The sequence below is a fragment of the Saccopteryx leptura genome, chromosome 4, assembly GCF_036850995.1.
Source record: "Saccopteryx leptura isolate mSacLep1 chromosome 4, mSacLep1_pri_phased_curated, whole genome shotgun sequence".
NCBI classification, from domain to species: domain Eukaryota; kingdom Metazoa; phylum Chordata; class Mammalia; order Chiroptera; family Emballonuridae; genus Saccopteryx; species Saccopteryx leptura.
The window spans coordinates 182,576,038-182,594,320 of record NC_089506.1 but is presented as its reverse complement, the minus strand read 5'-3'; the positions used below and the strand labels follow the sequence as shown (position 1 = coordinate 182,594,320).

The window sequence follows — 18,283 nt, the reverse complement described above, 5'->3', positions numbered from 1 at the left end:
CTGCTTTATAAGACCATGGGTTACAAAGTATTGGAGATATCCAGACTTCAGCAAAACAGTAAACCGTGTACATTTTCAGGGCTGAAACACCACCTTTATCCTTGGCGTCTCACAATAGGATGCTGTCTAAACATAGACTTCCTTTCAAAGAAACAATACACTTTGTAGTCTATGAGAAGGCTTCCTTAAGTCTTCATTCCAAGCCGGAGCAGCAGATCTAGCTGTGTAAACAAGTGCGTGTGTAGAGTCGTCCGTGAATTCTAGGCAGATATAAATACTCTGTGGTATTGTGAAGTGGTCTGTACATAAAAAGAAAAATAGACACAAGCACACGTATTTAATTAGCACTGTGTGATAGAGACTGTTCAAAATCTCCCTGGGAGCAGAGCACTATTTTGAGCATTTTAAATACGGAGGGCTTCTAGAAAAATAAAGCTGACCTACTGAAGCCTTTTGAAGTTGAAAAAGGGACTTTAAGGATTCTGTCCCCCCACCGAGTGCTAATACTAATACTACTTGTACTTTGATAAGAGGTCTGCTTGTATGGCTTGTAGAAATAGTATTAGGCGATCTGAATATTATGGAAGTTGCAACTGGAGTTTAGTCTTTGTGACAGCTTTAAACGGTAACCCCAGATGATCAAGGATTTGCTTGTTTGGGGTCCCTGCCTTCTGGGTGACCCCGTTTCTTTGTCCTTTTTGGAGACCTGAGGTTCGGTTCTGCAGGTTTGGAAGAGGGCTAGTGGGCTGCGTGGAGCTGCACAGTGGGGGTTATGGTGGAACACCAACCAGTAGGATCACGCGGACGTAGCTTTCATCACACGGTCCGGCCCGCCATCCGTGGGGCCGTGCTGGCAACCGCCTCTGGCCCCGAGAGCCCGGGCTTGGCAAGCATGTTCCTGCCTGGCCGGCCGGATGGCCAGACGGCCCGCCGCGGGCAGGCCACGGGGCCGCAGCCTCCCTCCTACCGCCGAGCTCCTTTATCCGCTGTGGCCGCTGCCTTGCTGCTCCCCGTGGCCGCCCTCGGCCCAGCCAATCAGACACGAGCGTTCCCACCAGGCGCTGGCCAATCGGCGGCCAGCATTCACTGGAACCGCGAAACCCTTAGGGGAAAAGCAATAACAAAAGCCTTTCACTGCAGGCAAATGTTAAGTGTCTGTGCAGACTTTTCCTGTTTTTAATTTTATTACTGCAAGAATGGAGGGTTTGTTGTTTCTTTCATGTTTCCTTTCAAGCAGTTTTAATTATACATTTGTGCTACATCAGGGACTCTGGAACGCAGCGATTCAGCCTATTGCATCTAAAGCTGAAATGCAGTAACCTTCTGGCAATACAGATATATTCCTGCACTGTAAATATAGCTGACATGCTAAAGAATTTTAAGCAGCTGCAAAGGTCTTTGACACCACATACAGTGCCCCAGAGAGCAGATGATGAGAAAACCAGCTCTGTCTTTCCTTTTCACCTCCTCACGCACCCCCTCCCTTTCCTGAAGGGATGTGCTCATAAAGAATCTTTTCCTCTAATTGTTCTGTCTTGAGCAAATTTTGACCAAATGCCTAATTATCATTGGTTCTCATCCCAATGTGAATTTTTATACTCAGTGTTTAAAAAAAAATTTTTTTTTCCTGAGGAAATTAAAATGGAATCTACCGTGATATGAGGAAATGCTTGCTTTGCCTCGTGCTGGGTTTTTCCTCCCCTGCTAGACTGTTGCTACAGTGAGTCAATTCAGCTGTCACCTAAGTAATAGCAACATAGACCATATGGGAAACAATTTTTAAATCTCTTTTTTGAGACTTCTGAAAGAAATCCTTCCCTGATCCTTGAGTCCCAGCCATTCAAATATTTTACCTGCTGTCAAAACACTCCCAAGGAAATGAGTCTTACCTTGTGAGATGTCCCTTACCATAAAGGCGTTCAATATAGATTTTCTGTAAAATTCAAAATGGCAGTAGGCAAGTGAGCAAACCAGCTAGAAATAGACTCTGAGTACGTCTCTTGGTGTTTCCAAGAAAGAGTGGGGCAAGGGGCGAGAAGGTACAGAAAAAAACAAAGGCTTACTTAAATATTTAATTTCTTTACCCTAATATTTTATGTACGTCTCAAAACGTATGTCCTTGTAATATATGCTTTAAAACAATGATTAAAAAAAAATATGGCTCTTGTCCTCTAGTGAAATAAAGAGGATGTTATATTTTGTTTCACTGTGACATTTGGTATACTAAGTGCACTTGAGTTTCGTAATTCACAGATGCAGTGCTAAATTAAATTGTCTGTCTGCAAAGCAGTTGGGAAAAGCAGAATGGCTTGCAGGAAACAAGTGTGCTGGTTTGAGATTTTTTTCTAATCCTCTGTGGCAAATGCTTACTAAAGTTGATTCTAAAGATAACCCCTAGGGCAAACCTATTGTGCACATTTATTTTCTTAAGAGGGCTATTTTAGGAGTCTTTAATATGAAACAAGACCAAACAGTGAAACAGATACTGTACCAAAGCTGATTCCTGTCCCACAAAGCCAAAGAGGGGGAGGCTTAGGATCGAGAAATCTGAGCTGATTGTCTGCTATCCGGCCTCACAGCCCCTACTTCCCTGCTCTATACCTATATTTGTGCATCCGCATTTTATTTTTTTCTAAGTAAGAATCACCATTATTTTATATTGTTGAATTAGAAACAAAACTGATTCCTTTCAGTCACCTTCTGGTTTAAGCACTGGTAACTGGCATTTAGTTTTTGTTGGCTGCTTGCCAAACGAAAGCAATTATGTGTAATAATAGAAAAATTAAGAGGTGAGTGTTGCTATTTTACAGTAGGACATGGCAAAAACCATTTCCTTCTGTCAGCAGTATCTTGATTACACTCACACACAGCCTTACCCTTTTGTACTGCATGGGCAGGAGTGCACACGTACACACACATTTCCTGTGGGTTTTCGTTTGAGGTCACTGAAACCAGAAAGAGGAAGAATGCAAACCACAGCTTTTGAAAGCAAATGAGAACAGAACTTTGCTGGTAAAAAAAAATATATATATATATAAAATAATAATAATAATAATAATAATAAGTGAACTGGAAATAGAGTAATAGGTGCTAACCATGGTCCTCGTTCATTCTCTACTCCTGCAGGTGTCCTCGTGGTCAATGTCACGTGGAGGAACAAAACTTACGTAGGGACTCTACTGGACTGCACCAAGCACGACTGGGCCCCTCCCAGGTAGGCACAGGGTCTTTTTATTTCTGGCTCTGTTCTCTCTCCTCCTTCCTTTCCTTCCCCTCTCCTTCCTCCATCCTCTCTTTGCAAGGAAACTATGTAGAGAGATGAATAATACATAAAAATCTGCCTGTAATTGAAACCAAGCATGTGAGGGAAATGAGCAATTCAGGACTGAGCACAGGAAAATGCAGATGCTGGATTTCTTTCTTGCCAGGAGATCGCTACTCTCTGCTCCTTTCTCTGGCTTCTTTGTTTTCTTCTTATCTCAAAATGGGAATTTGGACTGGATTGGAAGCTGCCTACCGGAGCTGGGTTTTTTTGGTTTTCTGAGGGAGAATATAAGGCATTGGTAGCCTGTTCTTTGCAGGTGTTGAAATCGTCAGTAGAAGAATAGAGTATCTTTTCCTTATCTGGTCCCAGCCCTCAAGCTTCTGTGGTGTTGGCTCTTTGCTGCAAGGTGTGCCTTGTGATTTCACCTGGCTTTTAGGGGACTGCTCATTTTGATGCTTGTTAACTTGTTTTCCTAGGTTCTGCGAGTCACCGACAAGCGACCTGGAGATGAGAGGGGGCCGGGGCCGAGGAAAGCGAGCGCGGTCCACCGCAGCTGCCCCAGGCTCAGAGGCCGGCTTCACAGAGTCCAGAGGGCTGCAGAACAAGAACAGAGGGGGGGCCAACGGGAAAGGGAGGCGGGGCAGCCTCAATGCCAGTGGGCGAAGGACACCCCCAAATTGTGCTGCTGAGGACATCAAAGCCAGCCCCTCCTCCACCAACAAAAGGAAAAACAAGCCTCCAATGGAGTTAGACCTGAACTCCAGTTCTGAGGACAGTAAGCCTGGGAAGCGTGTCCGCACAAATTCTAGAAGTACTCCCACCACCCCGCAAGGGAAGCCAGAAACTACTTTTTTGGACCAAGGCTGTTCCTCTCCAGTGTTAATCGATTGTCCCCACCCAAACTGCAACAAAAAGTACAAGCACATTAACGGCCTGAGGTACCACCAGGCTCATGCACACTTAGACCCAGAAAACAAGCTGGAGTTTGAACCTGACAGTGAGGACAAGATCTCGGACTGCGAGGAGGCCCTGAGTAATGTGGCACTCGAGTGCGGCGAGCCAAGCACAACCGTATCAGCTTATGACACCCACGTGAAGGCGCCCACATCCCCTGGCTCGGGGAACCCCCCTGGTACTCCTAAGGGGAAGAGGGAGTTGATGAGCAACGGCCCTGGCTCTGTTATTGGATCGAAAGCTGGGAAAAATTCTGGCAAAAAGAAGGGCCTTAACAATGAACTGAACAACCTCCCGGTCATCTCCAACATGACGGCCACATTAGACAGTTGCTCAGCAGCCGATGGCAGTTTGGCTGCCGAAATGCCCAAACTGGAAGCAGAAGGATTTATTGACAAGAAAAATTTGGGAGATAAAGAAAAGGGCAAAAAAGCCAACAATTGCAAAATGGATAAAAACCTCTCCAAATTGAAAACCGCTCGGCCCATTGCCCCGGCCCCGGCCCCAACCCCCCCCCAGCTGATCGCGATCCCCACTGCAGCCTTCACGAGCACCACCACTGGGACCATCCCCGGACTGCCCTCCCTCACCACCACCGTTGTTCAGGCCACGCCAAAGAGTCCTCCGTTAAAACCCATTCAACCAAAGCCCACAATTATGGGGGAGCCCATCACCGTGAACCCGGCTCTCGTGTCGCTCAAAGACAAGAAGAAGAAGGAGAAGCGGAAGCTCAAGGACAAAGAAGGGAAGGAGACAGGAAGCCCGAAAATGGACGCCAAGCTGGGTAAACTGGAGGATGCCAAGGGGGCTGGGAAAGATTTGTCAGGGCATTTTTTAAAGGACCATCTCAACAAGAATGAGGGGCTGGCCAACGGGCTGTCGGAGTCGCAGGAGAGCCGAATGGCCAGTATCAAAGCCGAGGCGGATAAGGTTTACACCTTCACAGACAATGCGCCCAGCCCGTCCATAGGGAGCGCCTCGAGGATGGAGTGCAGCACGCTGGTGAACGGGCAGGCGCCGATGGCCCCGCTGCACATGCTGACGCCAAACGGGACAGAGAGTTCTGCAGCCAAGACGAGCAGCCCCGCCTACTCGGACATATCTGACGCTGCCGATGATGGCGGTTCTGACAGCCGGTCGGAGGGCATGAGGTCAAAAGCCAGTTCCCCGTCAGATATCATTTCCAGTAAGGATGGTGTTGTAAAAGGGCATTCTTCAACTACAGCACAGTCATCTCAGATGAAAGAGTCCCATTCCCCCTATTACCATGGCTACGATCCTTATTATTCTCCAAGTTACATGCACCCTGGGCAGGTCGGCGCCCCTGCCCCTGGGAATGGTGGGAGTGCACAGGGCATGAAGATCAAGAAGGAGTCTGAAGAAGATGCGGAGAAGAAAGACAAGGCCGAGCAGCTAGATGCCAGGAGAGTGGACCATAGCTCGGCCTCCCTGCAGCCTCAGCACCAGTCGGTGATCACACAGAGGCACCCTGCCCTGGCTCAGTCACTTTATTACGGCCAGTATGCCTACGGGCTCTATATGGACCAGAAGTCTCTGATGGCCACCAGCCCTGCCTACAGACAGCAGTATGAGAAATACTATGAGGACCAGAGGCTGGCAGAGCAGAAAATGGCCCAAACTGGGAGAGGAGACTGTGAAAGGAAAAATGAGCTCCCCTTGAAGGAGCTGGGCAAGGAGGACAGTAAACAGAAAAACATGCCATCGGCCACAATCTCAAAAGCTCCCTCTACTCCGGAGCCTAGCAAAAACCATTCTAAACTAGGGCCATCATTGCCTAATAAAACTGAGGAGACAGGTAAATCACAGCTTCTCTCCAATCACCAGCAGCAGCTTCAGGCGGACAACTTCAAAGCTAAGCAGATGGAAAACCACCAGCTTATTAAGGAGGCTGTAGAAATGAAATCTGTCATGGACTCTATGAAGCAGACAGGTGTAGACCCAACCTCGAGATTTAAACAAGTAAGATTGTGGAGCATGGCCCCCACAGGGAGAGAGCAGTCTGAGTCTTGTACATGTCTGTGCTTTGTGGTTAGAGCGTCTTCACAGGAAATAAACCAGGGGTTCATTAGGGTTGATTCGTCTTCTCTTGAAAATTATTTTCAAGGACTGTCTCAGGAGTTACTGTGTACCTCTGAAATGTACATTGCTCAGAGTTTCCCAGGAAGAGAGGTGGGCACGTGCTTTTTGTGTTCTGTGATGCCATTGACTGAGTCTGGCGTGGTCGCTTAATTTCGTACTGAGTCCAGAGTCAGGAAATTCTTCCGCTTGGCTCCTGAGTTTCCTTCTGACTTAATGCTGAGATTCGGAGTCTAAACCCTTAAAATATTTGTTTTTCCACATTTCCAAATTTCTTTGGCATTTTTTAGTAATATTAAAACTGGGTTCCTAAATTATCACTCCCCACTCAACGTTTTAGTGAAGCTTGGGACCCAGATGTCTTTTACACGGTGTCTGAGATGCCTGGCTTTCTGTTTTACACCTGTGTTAAGTGCCCCAAAGCGGAAGCCAGTGCTGATTGCCTGTGAGGAAGGAAAGGTCTGGAAGGATGTGCCTCAGGCAGTCATCCCAGAGCCCCGCCGGCCTGAGGTTATGCGTGCAAACACCTGGAAATCGATCCCCGTGAAGCCACACATGTGCTGGCGCTTTTTGTTACGGTTCAGACATCCTGACTCACTGCAGTCCCTTGAGTATTCATTCTGGAATTTCTGCCCAAACGTAGGACCTTAGGCCCAAGTTTGAATGTTCACTGAGGACCTGAATACCCAAGGGATTCGTATTATAAATGGGATGGGGGTCACAAAAGCCATTTAGGGTCTTAATTCTTCCATTCTGGAGGCCCGATTCAGGCTGCGGCTTCACAGGGCAGTGTCAGAACTGTAGTTTGGAGAAGGGGGGGTATAGAAGGCTTTGTTTTCTAATAGAAAAGCCATAATGTGTGCTATCAATTTGAAATTTTGTTTTGATTAAGATATTAGCTATATTGCCTGTCCAGGTGGTGGTGCAGTGGATAGAATGTCGGACTGGGATGTGGAAGACCCAGGTTTGAGACCCCAAGGTCGCCAGCTTGAGTGCGGGTTTATCTGTTTTGAGCAAGGCTCACCAGCTTGAGCCCAAAGTCGCTGGCTCGAGCAAAGGGTCACTCGGTCTGCTGTAGCCCCCGGTCAAGGCACATATGAGAAATCAGTCAATGAACAACTAAGGAGCCACAACAAAGAATTGATGTTTCTCATCTCTCCCTTCCTATCTGTCCCTATCTGTCCCTCTCTCTGACTCTCTCTGTCTCTGCCACAAAGAAAAAAAGAAAAGATATTAGTTATATTGACTTGACCTGTAGTGGCACAGTGAATAGAGCATGGACCTGAAACACTGAGGTCGCTGGTTTGAAGCCCTGGGCTTGCCTGGTCAAGGCACCTGTGCAAGCTGCTGCTTCCTCCCCCTCTTCTCCCTCTCTCTCTCCACTCGAATTTAAAAAAAAAGAGAGATATATTAGCTATAGAAATGTTTACCTGAAACCTATGTACTCTTATTGATCAGTGTCACACCATGAAATTTAATTTCTAAATTAAAAAAAAAAGATATTAGACATAATGAGACATATTCAGCCTCAGCTGCAGATGAAGAAAATGTATTAGGAAACCAAGAGTTTTTCTTCTAAATTGTATTACTTGGTATAGTAATTACTTAAATTTACTACTATTAGCTTGAGTCAGTGTTTCAAAAATCCTTTTTACCTGTGTGAGATATTTTTAAAAGGAAAATGAGGGTTAGATAAAATGCGTCTGAGGATGTTATTTAATGTAGAGAGATGACCTTTAGGGCCCAACTCTGGTTTGCAGCAGACCTAAATTTAAAGCCCATCCCCATACATGGGAAGCAGTGTGACTCTGATGTTACTTGGAACTTGAAAAGCTTTGGTTGTGTCTTCTGTAACGATCAAAACCGTGCCTACCTGAGGCGTGATCATTCTGTGTAGGAGGTAAAGCTCCTTGCAGTGTCAGCGCATGAATAAATGGTAACTTTGTTAACTTAGTATTAGAAGTAGTAGTAATAGTGCTGTCATGATGATTAATGGGTTTTTCCTAAAAATTGAAATGTTAAAACATCTTTTTCTAAAAAAATTAGGATCCAGATTCAAGGACATGGCATCATTACGTATACCAGCCCAAGTACATGGATCAGCAAAAATCAGAAGACCTTGATAGAGAAAAGAAATTAAAAGAGGATAGTCCCAGGAAAACTCCCAATAAAGAGAGTGGCGTGTCCAGCCTTCCTGTATCACTAACCAGCATTAAAGAGGAGCCCAAAGAGGCCAAGCGTCCTGACTCTCAATCCATGGAGGAGAGCAAGCTGAAAAATGATGATCGGAAGACTCCTGTGAACTGGAAGGACTCCCGGGGAACAAGAGTGGCTGTGTCCTCACCCATGAGTCAGCATCAGTCCTACATACAGTACTTGCATGCTTATCCTTATCCACAGATGTATGACCCCAGCCACCCTGCATACCGGGCTGTTTCTCCTGTCCTAATGCACAGTTACCCTGGTACGTGTTGTGGGTTCTAACAATATTGGAGGGAAGAGGCTGTGTTAGAATCTTAGCTATTAAAAACTCAGTATAAATTAGACACTTCAAGAGTGACATTTGTTTTGCTTGTTTTTATGCTGCTTCACATCCCAAAGATGAAACTGATTTAACATAAGAGTTCTTCTTTAAGATGAAATGTCAAGAGTCCTCGACTATTGTTTTCATAGTCTCTGATAGGCTGCTTTAGCTGTTAGACTGACACATACTCTATTGCCTGTGAAAATATTCTGAGTACTTACTGTCATAATCATTATAGTTACTATTCCTTTCACTTAAGCGGACACATAAATGTATGAAATGGCTGTACGCTCAATCCTGTTTATAACCTCCGTTCATCAGGATGAATTAACTGGGAGAAGAAAATTGGAGAACCTAGATACAGTTTAACAGTGATGTAGACCATTCTTAATGTAATCCCCTATTTTAAGATCTATGGACTCTTATCCCAAATTCATGTAATCCAAATGATTTTTTTTTTTTTTAAGATGTAGCTCATAACTTGATGTGGCATTTGTTGTTTATCTGCAGGGGCCTATCTCTCTCCAGGATTTCATTATCCTGTTTATGGGAAGATGTCAGGGAGAGAAGAGGCCGAGAAAGTCAATACCAGCCCTAGCATCAACACGAAAACAACCACTGAATCTAAAGCACTGGATTTGCTCCAGCAACATGCCAACCAATACCGCAGCAAGTCTCCTGCTGTAAGCCTCTTTCTGTTGCCATTTAAAAGCACTGTGTTTCTGGGCGAGAATAGGGGAAGTGCTAAAGGGAAGTTTTGAAATATAAATGGTTTTGGAACCCAGCTGTGATTTTCGGGTGCTGTTTTATCCTAATACATAAAAAGTGGAATGTTCAAAAGTAAGGTGGTTTCACACGAGGGGAAAAAAAATTGTTGAAGCGAGTAAGGTGATCACAAGCTTTTCTGTTGCAAAATCCTTATCTTACCTTCCTCAAATACTTGAGACGCAAGATTCTTTGATGCACTTGCGTACCAGAGTGAGACACTTGGCTGAGCAGTGGTGGCTACATCTGCTCCTTTTTGGCCCTGATTCATCCTCATGTCCCTATAAAGCTCTGCTGAAGTAAAGCAGACATGTGTGCTTGTGAAAGATGACTCTACCAACACCCCCCAACCCCCCAACCCTCCCACCCCTACCCCTGCAAAAAAAAAAAAAAGACTATTGTGAAGAGAGACAAAAGAAAGGATGTGGTCGTTCTTGACAAGAAAAAGAAGTTTGGAATAAAGTAAAATATAGGGCCTGTGATGTTAATGCCTCCACCAGAGACTTTAAAGAAACTAGAGCCTCATTGGTGGTGGTTCAGTTGATAGAGAGCAGCAACCTGGGGTGCTGAGGACCCAGGTTTGAAACCCCAAGGTTGTCGGATTGAGCGCGGGATCACAGACATGACCCCTTGCTTGAGCAAGGGGTCAAGGCACGTATGAGAAGCAATCAGTGAACAACTGAAGTGATGCAACTAAAAGTTGATGCTTCTCTTTTCTCTTCCTCCCTACCTCTCTCTCTCTCTCTCCAAAAAAAAAAAAATTAGGAAAGATGATTTGTGAATCTTTTTCTGTGAGTACTTCTAGTGCAAAGATTTTTTTCAAGTGAGTAAAAGAATTTTGGTGAAAGGGTGATTAAGCTCTGGTGGGTAGAAATGTATAAAAAATATATGATCCTTAACCAGACTGTGATCTGGGAGAGTAGAGCTCCTCTGAGTGTTCAGAAATGAAGAGATTCTGGAATGCTTTGGGAGACACAGGGCAGTGATTTCTGTTCTTGATACTGGCATCTAATGTTAGGATGCTTGTTTTCAGTGGAACTGAACAGACAGAGACATTTAAAATTATGAGATAAATTCTCCCACAAAAAGTGAACAAAGTAAATGAGTAATCAGAAAACTCGATCTTGAAGAAATTTCTACAACTACTTCTCTTCCTTGATCCATATTTAAAAATTGTGTCCGGGAAGAAATTGGGTAGATTCTAAACCTTCAGTTATGAGTGAATAGAGAAGTCTTCTTCAGTCCTTTGGGGGAAACACTGATGCTTCCTTTGGGTGGACCAATTTGTTAGTGTTGACTTCATCCCAAGGGGAACTGAAGCGTTTTTTGAATTGATCTTCAACTGATGCATAATTATATCTGTGTATTTACTTTTTTATCCTTATCACATATTGCTGCAGGGACAAGCGTAATACTCCTACTATTATTTTTCAGAGAATTAATGGGGAGTCTCTTCTTTCTGTTGTAGCCGGTGGAGAAGGCTACGGCTGAGCGGGAACGGGAAGCAGAACGGGAGAGGGATCGCCACTCCCCCTTCGGCCAGCGGCACCTACATACGCACCACCACACCCATGTTGGCATGGGCTACCCGCTAATCCCTGGTCAATACGACCCTTTTCAAGGTCAGCAGCTCTATCGTTATTGTGCCTTTCTTCATTCTGCTTTGGAAAAACAGTTACCCAAACTGCCTTTCATGTTTTAAAAATATTGAGTTTTGAGGTTACGTTACCTCTGGGGAGGGTTTTAAACTTGTACTTCCTAGTATTTCCTAGTGGCAAAAACTAAGGCTATTCCACATTTTTGTATTGTATTGAGACACAGAATGGCCACCACTTAATAATGGTCACTAGTTGTTATTATCAGTGGCTTACTGTTATCTCACAGGCCAAGGGTGGCGGCCAGTGTCTGGGATGCTGACTATAACAATCTGAAGATCAGAGAACTACTTGAGAGAAATTGTGGGAAAGGGAGGCGTGGTAGGAGGCTTTGGTGAAATTGTCCTGATTTCTGCAGGCCCTTTTAGTTGCTCTTTTCCCATGGAAGTACCAGAAGTAACATGATCAGGCTTAACATTTTTTCTAATTCAGGATCTCTTCACACCCTTTCACTGCTGTGACTCTTTCAGTAAAGATGCAGAAAGATTTTTTTTTTAAGAAGTCATAGAATTGATGTGAGGGGACCTACAATTCGTGGTGTTTTAGTAGAGCATGTACCAGTTATCTTAACTCTGTCACCTCACAGCAGATGGGTCATCGCACCTGCTCTACCAGCAGGTCACCTACTGGGATCTTGCTGTCTTAGTTCAGGCTGCCGTAACAAAATACCACATTCTCTATGGCTTTCAGCAACAGGAATCTATCTTCTCATGGTTCTGGTGGCCAGGATTCTGAAATCAGGGAGCCAGCGTGGTTGGCTTCTGGTGGGAGCTCTTCCTGGCTTGTAGGTGGTGGCCATCTTGCTGTGTGCTTATCTGACCTCTTCTCTGTGTTTGGGGGGTTGGGAGGAAGAAGGAGAGGGAGAGTGTGTTACTCTTGATGTCTCTTCTTATAAGGACACATTCTGTTGGATCAAGGTCCCACCCTTAGGACCTCATTTAATCTTAATTACTTCCTTATAGATCCTATTTCCAAATACAGTCACATAGGGGGTTATGACTTCCAGCCAGGAATATTGGAAGGACATAATTTAGCCCATAGTGCTTGCCGAGTAGCCTCTGACTCTGCTGTGTGAATACAAGATGGTATGTTTGTATTCATTTTGTGGGAAGTGCTATACAGATGTGAAAAGGTGATTTTTATTTATTCATCTCCTGGTTACCTGGTGTCAACTAGAGAACATAAAGGACATAGAAAAAGAGAGATCTTCCCTACATTTTTCCTTTTCTACCCCCAGAATTATTTTCTGTAGAATTAAAAAGAATTTTCTGTTGTCAACTTAATGGCCTTTGAAGCTCTTACGTTCTCCGATGGTTGCCTTTCTCTTGCATGGTAGAAGTTAAGACTATTTCTGAGTTCGGTTCACTGATTCCACGTACCTTATGGGGTGCATTGTGTTCAATCACTGGGGAAAACGTTCAAGTGAGAAAACTTATTACAAAGTATTCTAAGCACATAGTGTGTCGCTTCTATAATTCACTGTGACTTTTGATTCCTGTTGTTACCTGGTACCTATGATTTCTCCTGAGCTTCCTCTTCAGCACTGCATGCAAACTGTTTAGCAGCGTGCAGAGCCAGACAGATGGAATGGCATACTGTCTGTGAATAGCCGTGAAGAGAACCGCAGAGCATTCAATAACGGGAGAGATACTGGTTAGGCCAGGCGGTGTGGACCCAGTCCTTGCTGCACAATACATTTCATGTGTGTGTTCAGGGAAAGACCTATTGCTGCTCTTGGGCCTGCAGCCCTTCACCGCCAGGCCTGTGTGTACTCTTGTCTTTCTGAACGTCACGGAAACCCTGCATTTTTTCCCCATTAGGCTTGACCTCTGCTGCCCTCGTTGCCTCTCAGCAGGTGGCTGCCCAGGCATCTGCATCAGGAATGTTTCCTGCACAAAGAAGGTGACTGTTCTTTACATTCTGAATCAGTTGTTTCGATAGAGACATCTCAATGGGTAGGAGGAAGCATGTACAGGCGTTTTAGACCAAAACTTAAGTCCTGACTGAGGGTTTTATATTTTTGTAAGGAAAGTGCTTTTATGCCACCGTGCTTCACATAACAGCTTCTATTCCGTAACTTCATTTGTGTCGCTGTAATGTAAGTTAGTATTTAACTGATCAGTTTTTTAAACAGTTGGGAAGTTTCCTAGGTTAGCCTCATATAGGTCTGTTAAAATAATTCACTGTGACTCCCTTTGGGTTGCTATGTTTACAAATAAAGTCGCAAATGGAGAAATTTATTTTATAATGCTGAAGGCAATGTTTGTTCTTTATTTTTTAATTATCCCTCCAGTGTTTTAAAAAGGAAAATAATATATTTTTCACAATGTATATCATTACCCTCGTGTTCATTCCCTTTTTGTGGAATTGAATTCCATGAATTGCGTAGAACTAAAATAAATCTGTCAGTCTTAGGGTTTTCGGGTTTTCAGTGTCAAATGAATAGAACTCTATGCTAAAAAGGTTGTCTTTTCTTTTGCAGAGAATAACAAGATTGGAAATGTACGTTGTCATGTGACTGGATCACATGGGGAAGCGCTTTATACAGACATCAGTTCCATGGTGTTAATTTGAAATGCCTTAATGGCAGGCAAAAACCAGTCATTTCATTTTTGTAAATTACAGATTTTATCACAGAGTAACAAATGTTGCTGTAATTAAACTTCTGTTTTATATATATATACGTATACATATATGTATATATACATATATATATATATATATTCTTTACTTTTTTGTATCAGTAACCAGGCTCGCACACACAGGGTCTGCTGCCAAGTTGCAAACCACTCAGTAAAGGAAATAAAAAAATGTACTTGTCATGTTGAAAGTGTTAGCCACAAAAGGCTGATTCCTTTCTTTTTCCTTTTAAATTGTAAATAAATAATGTTATGTATCGGTGTGCCTGAACCTTGCATATCCTTCATATATTTCCCATAAGCCCCTCAGAAAGGCTAACTGTGATGATGACACTTGGTACAATTTAGATGTCTATTTGGTGGCTCCTGTCGAAGACGCATTGGTGTAAAATGTTCCTGTAGTCACTGTTTGTACTTGTGTATTGTGGAAAAAAATACTTTTGGAAGGCATGGGGTTGCCAGTACCACAAAAACTGTGTTGTACATAATGTAAAGATTAAAATGGGGGAAATAATGAGCATCTGTGAATAATGAGGTGTCATTTTTTGATCACCTTGAATGGCAAATAACCCAATAGCCTGCATACCAGAGACATCTGTGATTGTTCTATTACTTGAATAGTCCTACAGTCCTTTTTTTTTTTTTTTTAATGTTTACAATTACCCAGTTTTAGAAGAGAGAGACTTTTAACGCCATTGCCTGGTTACTTGTTTTATGCTGTAATCTAGTTTATTTTATGTAAAATGTATATTGAATGCTTTCTTTTTTTATACCTGCCTTAAATAATTTGGCAATCAGAATTAAAAAGTTTTTTTTTTATAATGGCCTCTTGTCTGTCTCATGTTATTGCCAGCGGGCTGATAGCGATTCTAATTTTCAAACAAAGGTTTCCTAATGTTGTGTCTGTCTAGTGCATAAGATACGGTGTACAGATATTAACTTTTCTTATATGAAACACAGGTGTAACAACCAAATAGTTTATTTGATTCAGAAGATAATACGCATAGTCTGTGCATTTTCTGCAAACGTAGAGTGTAATGTTGCTGCAAATAGGTAGATGTCGGTTTCTTTAATATGGAATGATATTTCATGGGCATATATCTTGTGACATGGAACAGTAGAAAAAATGTCTAAAAAGTCAGTCAGCTAGCCATTTATTTGACTTGTCATTAAATTGTTTTACTAGACTATTTCATACAAATGTACAGAATTAACTGCTTCCTCATTTACTTTCTCCCTCTTTCTTCCTGCCTGCCCTCTCTCCCTCCTCTCTTCCCTTTCTCCCTCTCTCCCTTTCTTCCAATAAATACTCACTGAGCACGTACTTTATCTCGGGCCTTATAAGGTGCTGGGGTATAGCAGTAAGCAAAGCAGACAAAAAATTTCTGTCCTTCTAGTTTTCATTTTTTGTGGGTTGGGTAAACGTAAGTAATATGCAGAGTACAGCAGGTCCTTGAATAACATTTCGTTCAGCTTCTTTTTGTTAAAGCGTTCATTGGATACCCTGAGAACTAAACTCTGCGTTTATTATTATATTAATCAGCCTGTAGTAAAACTGGTTTCCTTATACGTCATTTTGCTTGAAATCACAGCACCTATTGTTGATGTTAAGTGCGAACTTACTTATATATTAGGTGGTTTAGTAAATGCAATGGAGAAAAGTAAAGCGCGGGAGTGGGCCTGAGTAACAGTGGGAGTTTGTAACTAAATGGGGTGACCCGGGGAGCCTCACTAAAGCTGATGAGGAGGTGGTCCATGCACACCTCTAGGGGCAAAGCGTGGCAGCAAGATGGGAAGCCAGAGTAAAGCCTCACAGTGGAAGTGTGCTCCCTGTGTTTGGACTGGCTGATTTCAGTGCTTCCCCCAGCTGTAAGTTTTTATGATTTTACTATAATTGCTAATGACAGTTTTACCACTTGTCTTTCTTAAAAGTTCTTTAAGTTCACAGAATTTATCTTGGTATAATTTGCTTAGTTCCCTTACTTACAGGCTTGTGTTTCACACATGAATAGATTTCTGCAATCAGAAAGAAATGCTTCCTCTGCTTTTGGAAAACGAAAAGAAGTGTTGCATTTGCTGAGTGCCTTATGGGTCTAGTCCGTGTTCTTAGTAAATTTCAGTAGGAGGGTCTTTCTCCCAATTTTCAGTTTGTTTTTCCTTTGAATTTCATCCATGTTGTCACTTATTAATATTGTTCATAGTGTTTATTGCTACACATAAAAAGAGTATTTCACATACTTTCATCATTCCTTTGTTTGATCAAATGTTTTCAGTTCTTACATCATATCGAGATATATCTTTGAGGACTTGACACAGTTGGTCTTATACCATTTAAACAAGTATGTTTCCTCTGTTTAGAATATTGTTTAAAGTGTGTCTGGTGGTTGCCTACCTGCTGCTCCAATTCTGGAACTGACCAATCAATTCAATTGTTGAGACACAGGAGCAGAACTAAGGTCAATTTACACCTCCACCAGCAGAATCACCGTGTTCCTGTTGGTGGCTGGGCAAGATTGTGGGTTCTTGATGACTTTCCTGATTTTAATAATAAGCATTTTGAAAAATTGTATGGAAAGCAATCTTGCTGTTCAGCTGTGAAATGACTGGTTGTGTGCTTATTATATACCAGGCTTGTAATCCCTTCTAGTGGGTGCCTACGTAGAAAGGGTATAAATAGGGGTATTGGACCAGGCTTACCCTTACCCCTGCTCCTGTAATAAACAAGAGTGCTGATAGGTAAAAGCGGAGAGATATATGACCAGAAGGACAATGCAATTTGAATAATCTCTCCCCCTAGGCTTTTACTGGAACATGACTGGTTTGCATTAATCACTAAAGGAAGTTTTGTTTCTTCCCTTTACTGTTACAGTGTTGTTTTGCTGATGACAACATGAATTGCCAAAGGCCAGAGCTTGTTTATATAATGTGTGCCATTTCTCTGGCTGAGTGCATAGCCAGTACTGAATGGTAAATTAAAGATTCCCAAAAGACAAGCACGTTTGGCTCCATTATATTACTATGATGAATCTGCCATTAATATGGTTCTAATTGTTTTACTTTTATAGACATAAAATCAGTCCCCTTAGCGACTAATAATAGGGTTTATTGATTTGACTAAACATTATTCATCGCAGGCCTGCTCGTATCAGCTTATCCTGAACATATGCAAAGAGCCTGCAGTGCTGACACAGTGCAAATTAACTTCATGGAGACAGGAGACGAGGAGTTGTTTACAACTGCGGTCCCATCGAATACAGAATATTAAAAACAAGGTAATAGGCGCCATATAGAACTACTTGTTCCCAGATTAGGATCTCTGATGGCTCCTTCATGGAAACTTGCCACTGATGTTCAGCCCAGGTCATGAACAGTTGCAGAGTGAAAAGGCTGCTCTTCTATATTCACACTGGCTGTGACCCTGATTTAGTGTGGTTTCAGCCCAAGAGTCTGAGAGTAACCAGAATGAATAGCTCTGATTGATATAGGATAAAACAGCAGTTTAAATGATAATTACTGGTCATTTCGTTCCCCCCCTGACTCTGAAAAAGAGACAGGACAGGGAAAGCCATTTATTATTGTTTTGTCACTAACCACAGTCATCCATTCCCTGCTCCCTGCAGAAGCCTGAGTCATAAATGTTGTTTGGTTTCAGTTCACTTTAGGAGGAAAAACAAAGTGTAGCCCACTATGAGCAGTGCTTTTGTCATGGATTTAAAAAAAAAAAAAAACTTAACAAAATAACTTTAAAGCAGAGGTTACCAACCTCTGCACTATCGACATTTTGAACCTGAAAATTCTTTGATGGGGGTGGCGGTGGGCTGTTAAATGTGTATTGTGGGATGTTTAGCCAGCCTCTCTACACCAGATGCAAGTGGCTACTTCTGAACCACCCCCATTCCAAGTTGTGACCACCAACTGGTCATGAAATTCATGGAATTTAGATCTCCTGCCTGTTCCCTGTCCCAAAGATAAATGGCTTATATCCCTTGTTCTTTATTGCTTTAGAAGATACAAAGGACACCAGTGGTTCCTGATAATCCCACGAAAATATAGTGGGTTGTTCATTTGACCAACACGGATAAAGTTACACCAGACCTAGCTTTTTAAAGAGAATTGGATGATCCAGAGTTTAACATAATAATTTGTAGTTCTTGTTGGTTGAAAATAAATTCAATCTAAAAACCTTGTCGGGGCGGGGGCTGAATTTAGCTCTCAACACATCAGTGAGTGAGATAGGCTTTGTAGATATTGTTTAAAATCCTCACACTAGCTCTCTAAAATGCATTTTGTTTTTCCCTTTAATGAAGGCTTTCGTGCTGGGAAACCTGGAAAGAGGTCATTAGTAAGTGAGCTGCTGGGATTGAACTCGGATTTCCTTCCTGCA

General features: G+C 42.8%; 1 protein-coding gene across 6 annotated transcripts in view; it reads left to right on the top strand.

Annotated features, from left to right (window-relative positions):
* The window catches only part of ZNF608 (zinc finger protein 608), a 112,317-nt gene extending 97,610 nt beyond the window's left edge, over nt 1–14,707 (top strand). For 5 of the 6 annotated variants that reach the window (XM_066382117.1, XM_066382113.1, XM_066382114.1 and 2 more), the window contains 7 exons: nt 3,127–3,214; nt 3,742–6,199; nt 8,363–8,780; nt 9,351–9,523; nt 11,074–11,227; nt 13,081–13,162; nt 13,743–14,707. In XM_066382117.1, coding sequence (XP_066238214.1) covers nt 3,127–3,214; nt 3,742–6,199; nt 8,363–8,780; nt 9,351–9,523; nt 11,074–11,227; nt 13,081–13,162; nt 13,743–13,749 — 3,380 coding nt within the window. In that variant the 3' untranslated portion in view covers nt 13,750–14,707. Of the gene's footprint in view, nt 1–3,126; nt 3,215–3,741; nt 6,200–8,362; nt 8,781–9,350; nt 9,524–11,073; nt 11,228–13,080; nt 13,167–13,742 lie in introns of those variants that run through there. The other variant, XM_066382115.1, reaches the window with a different exon arrangement.
* Nucleotides 14,708–18,283: the final 3,576 nt, after the last annotated feature.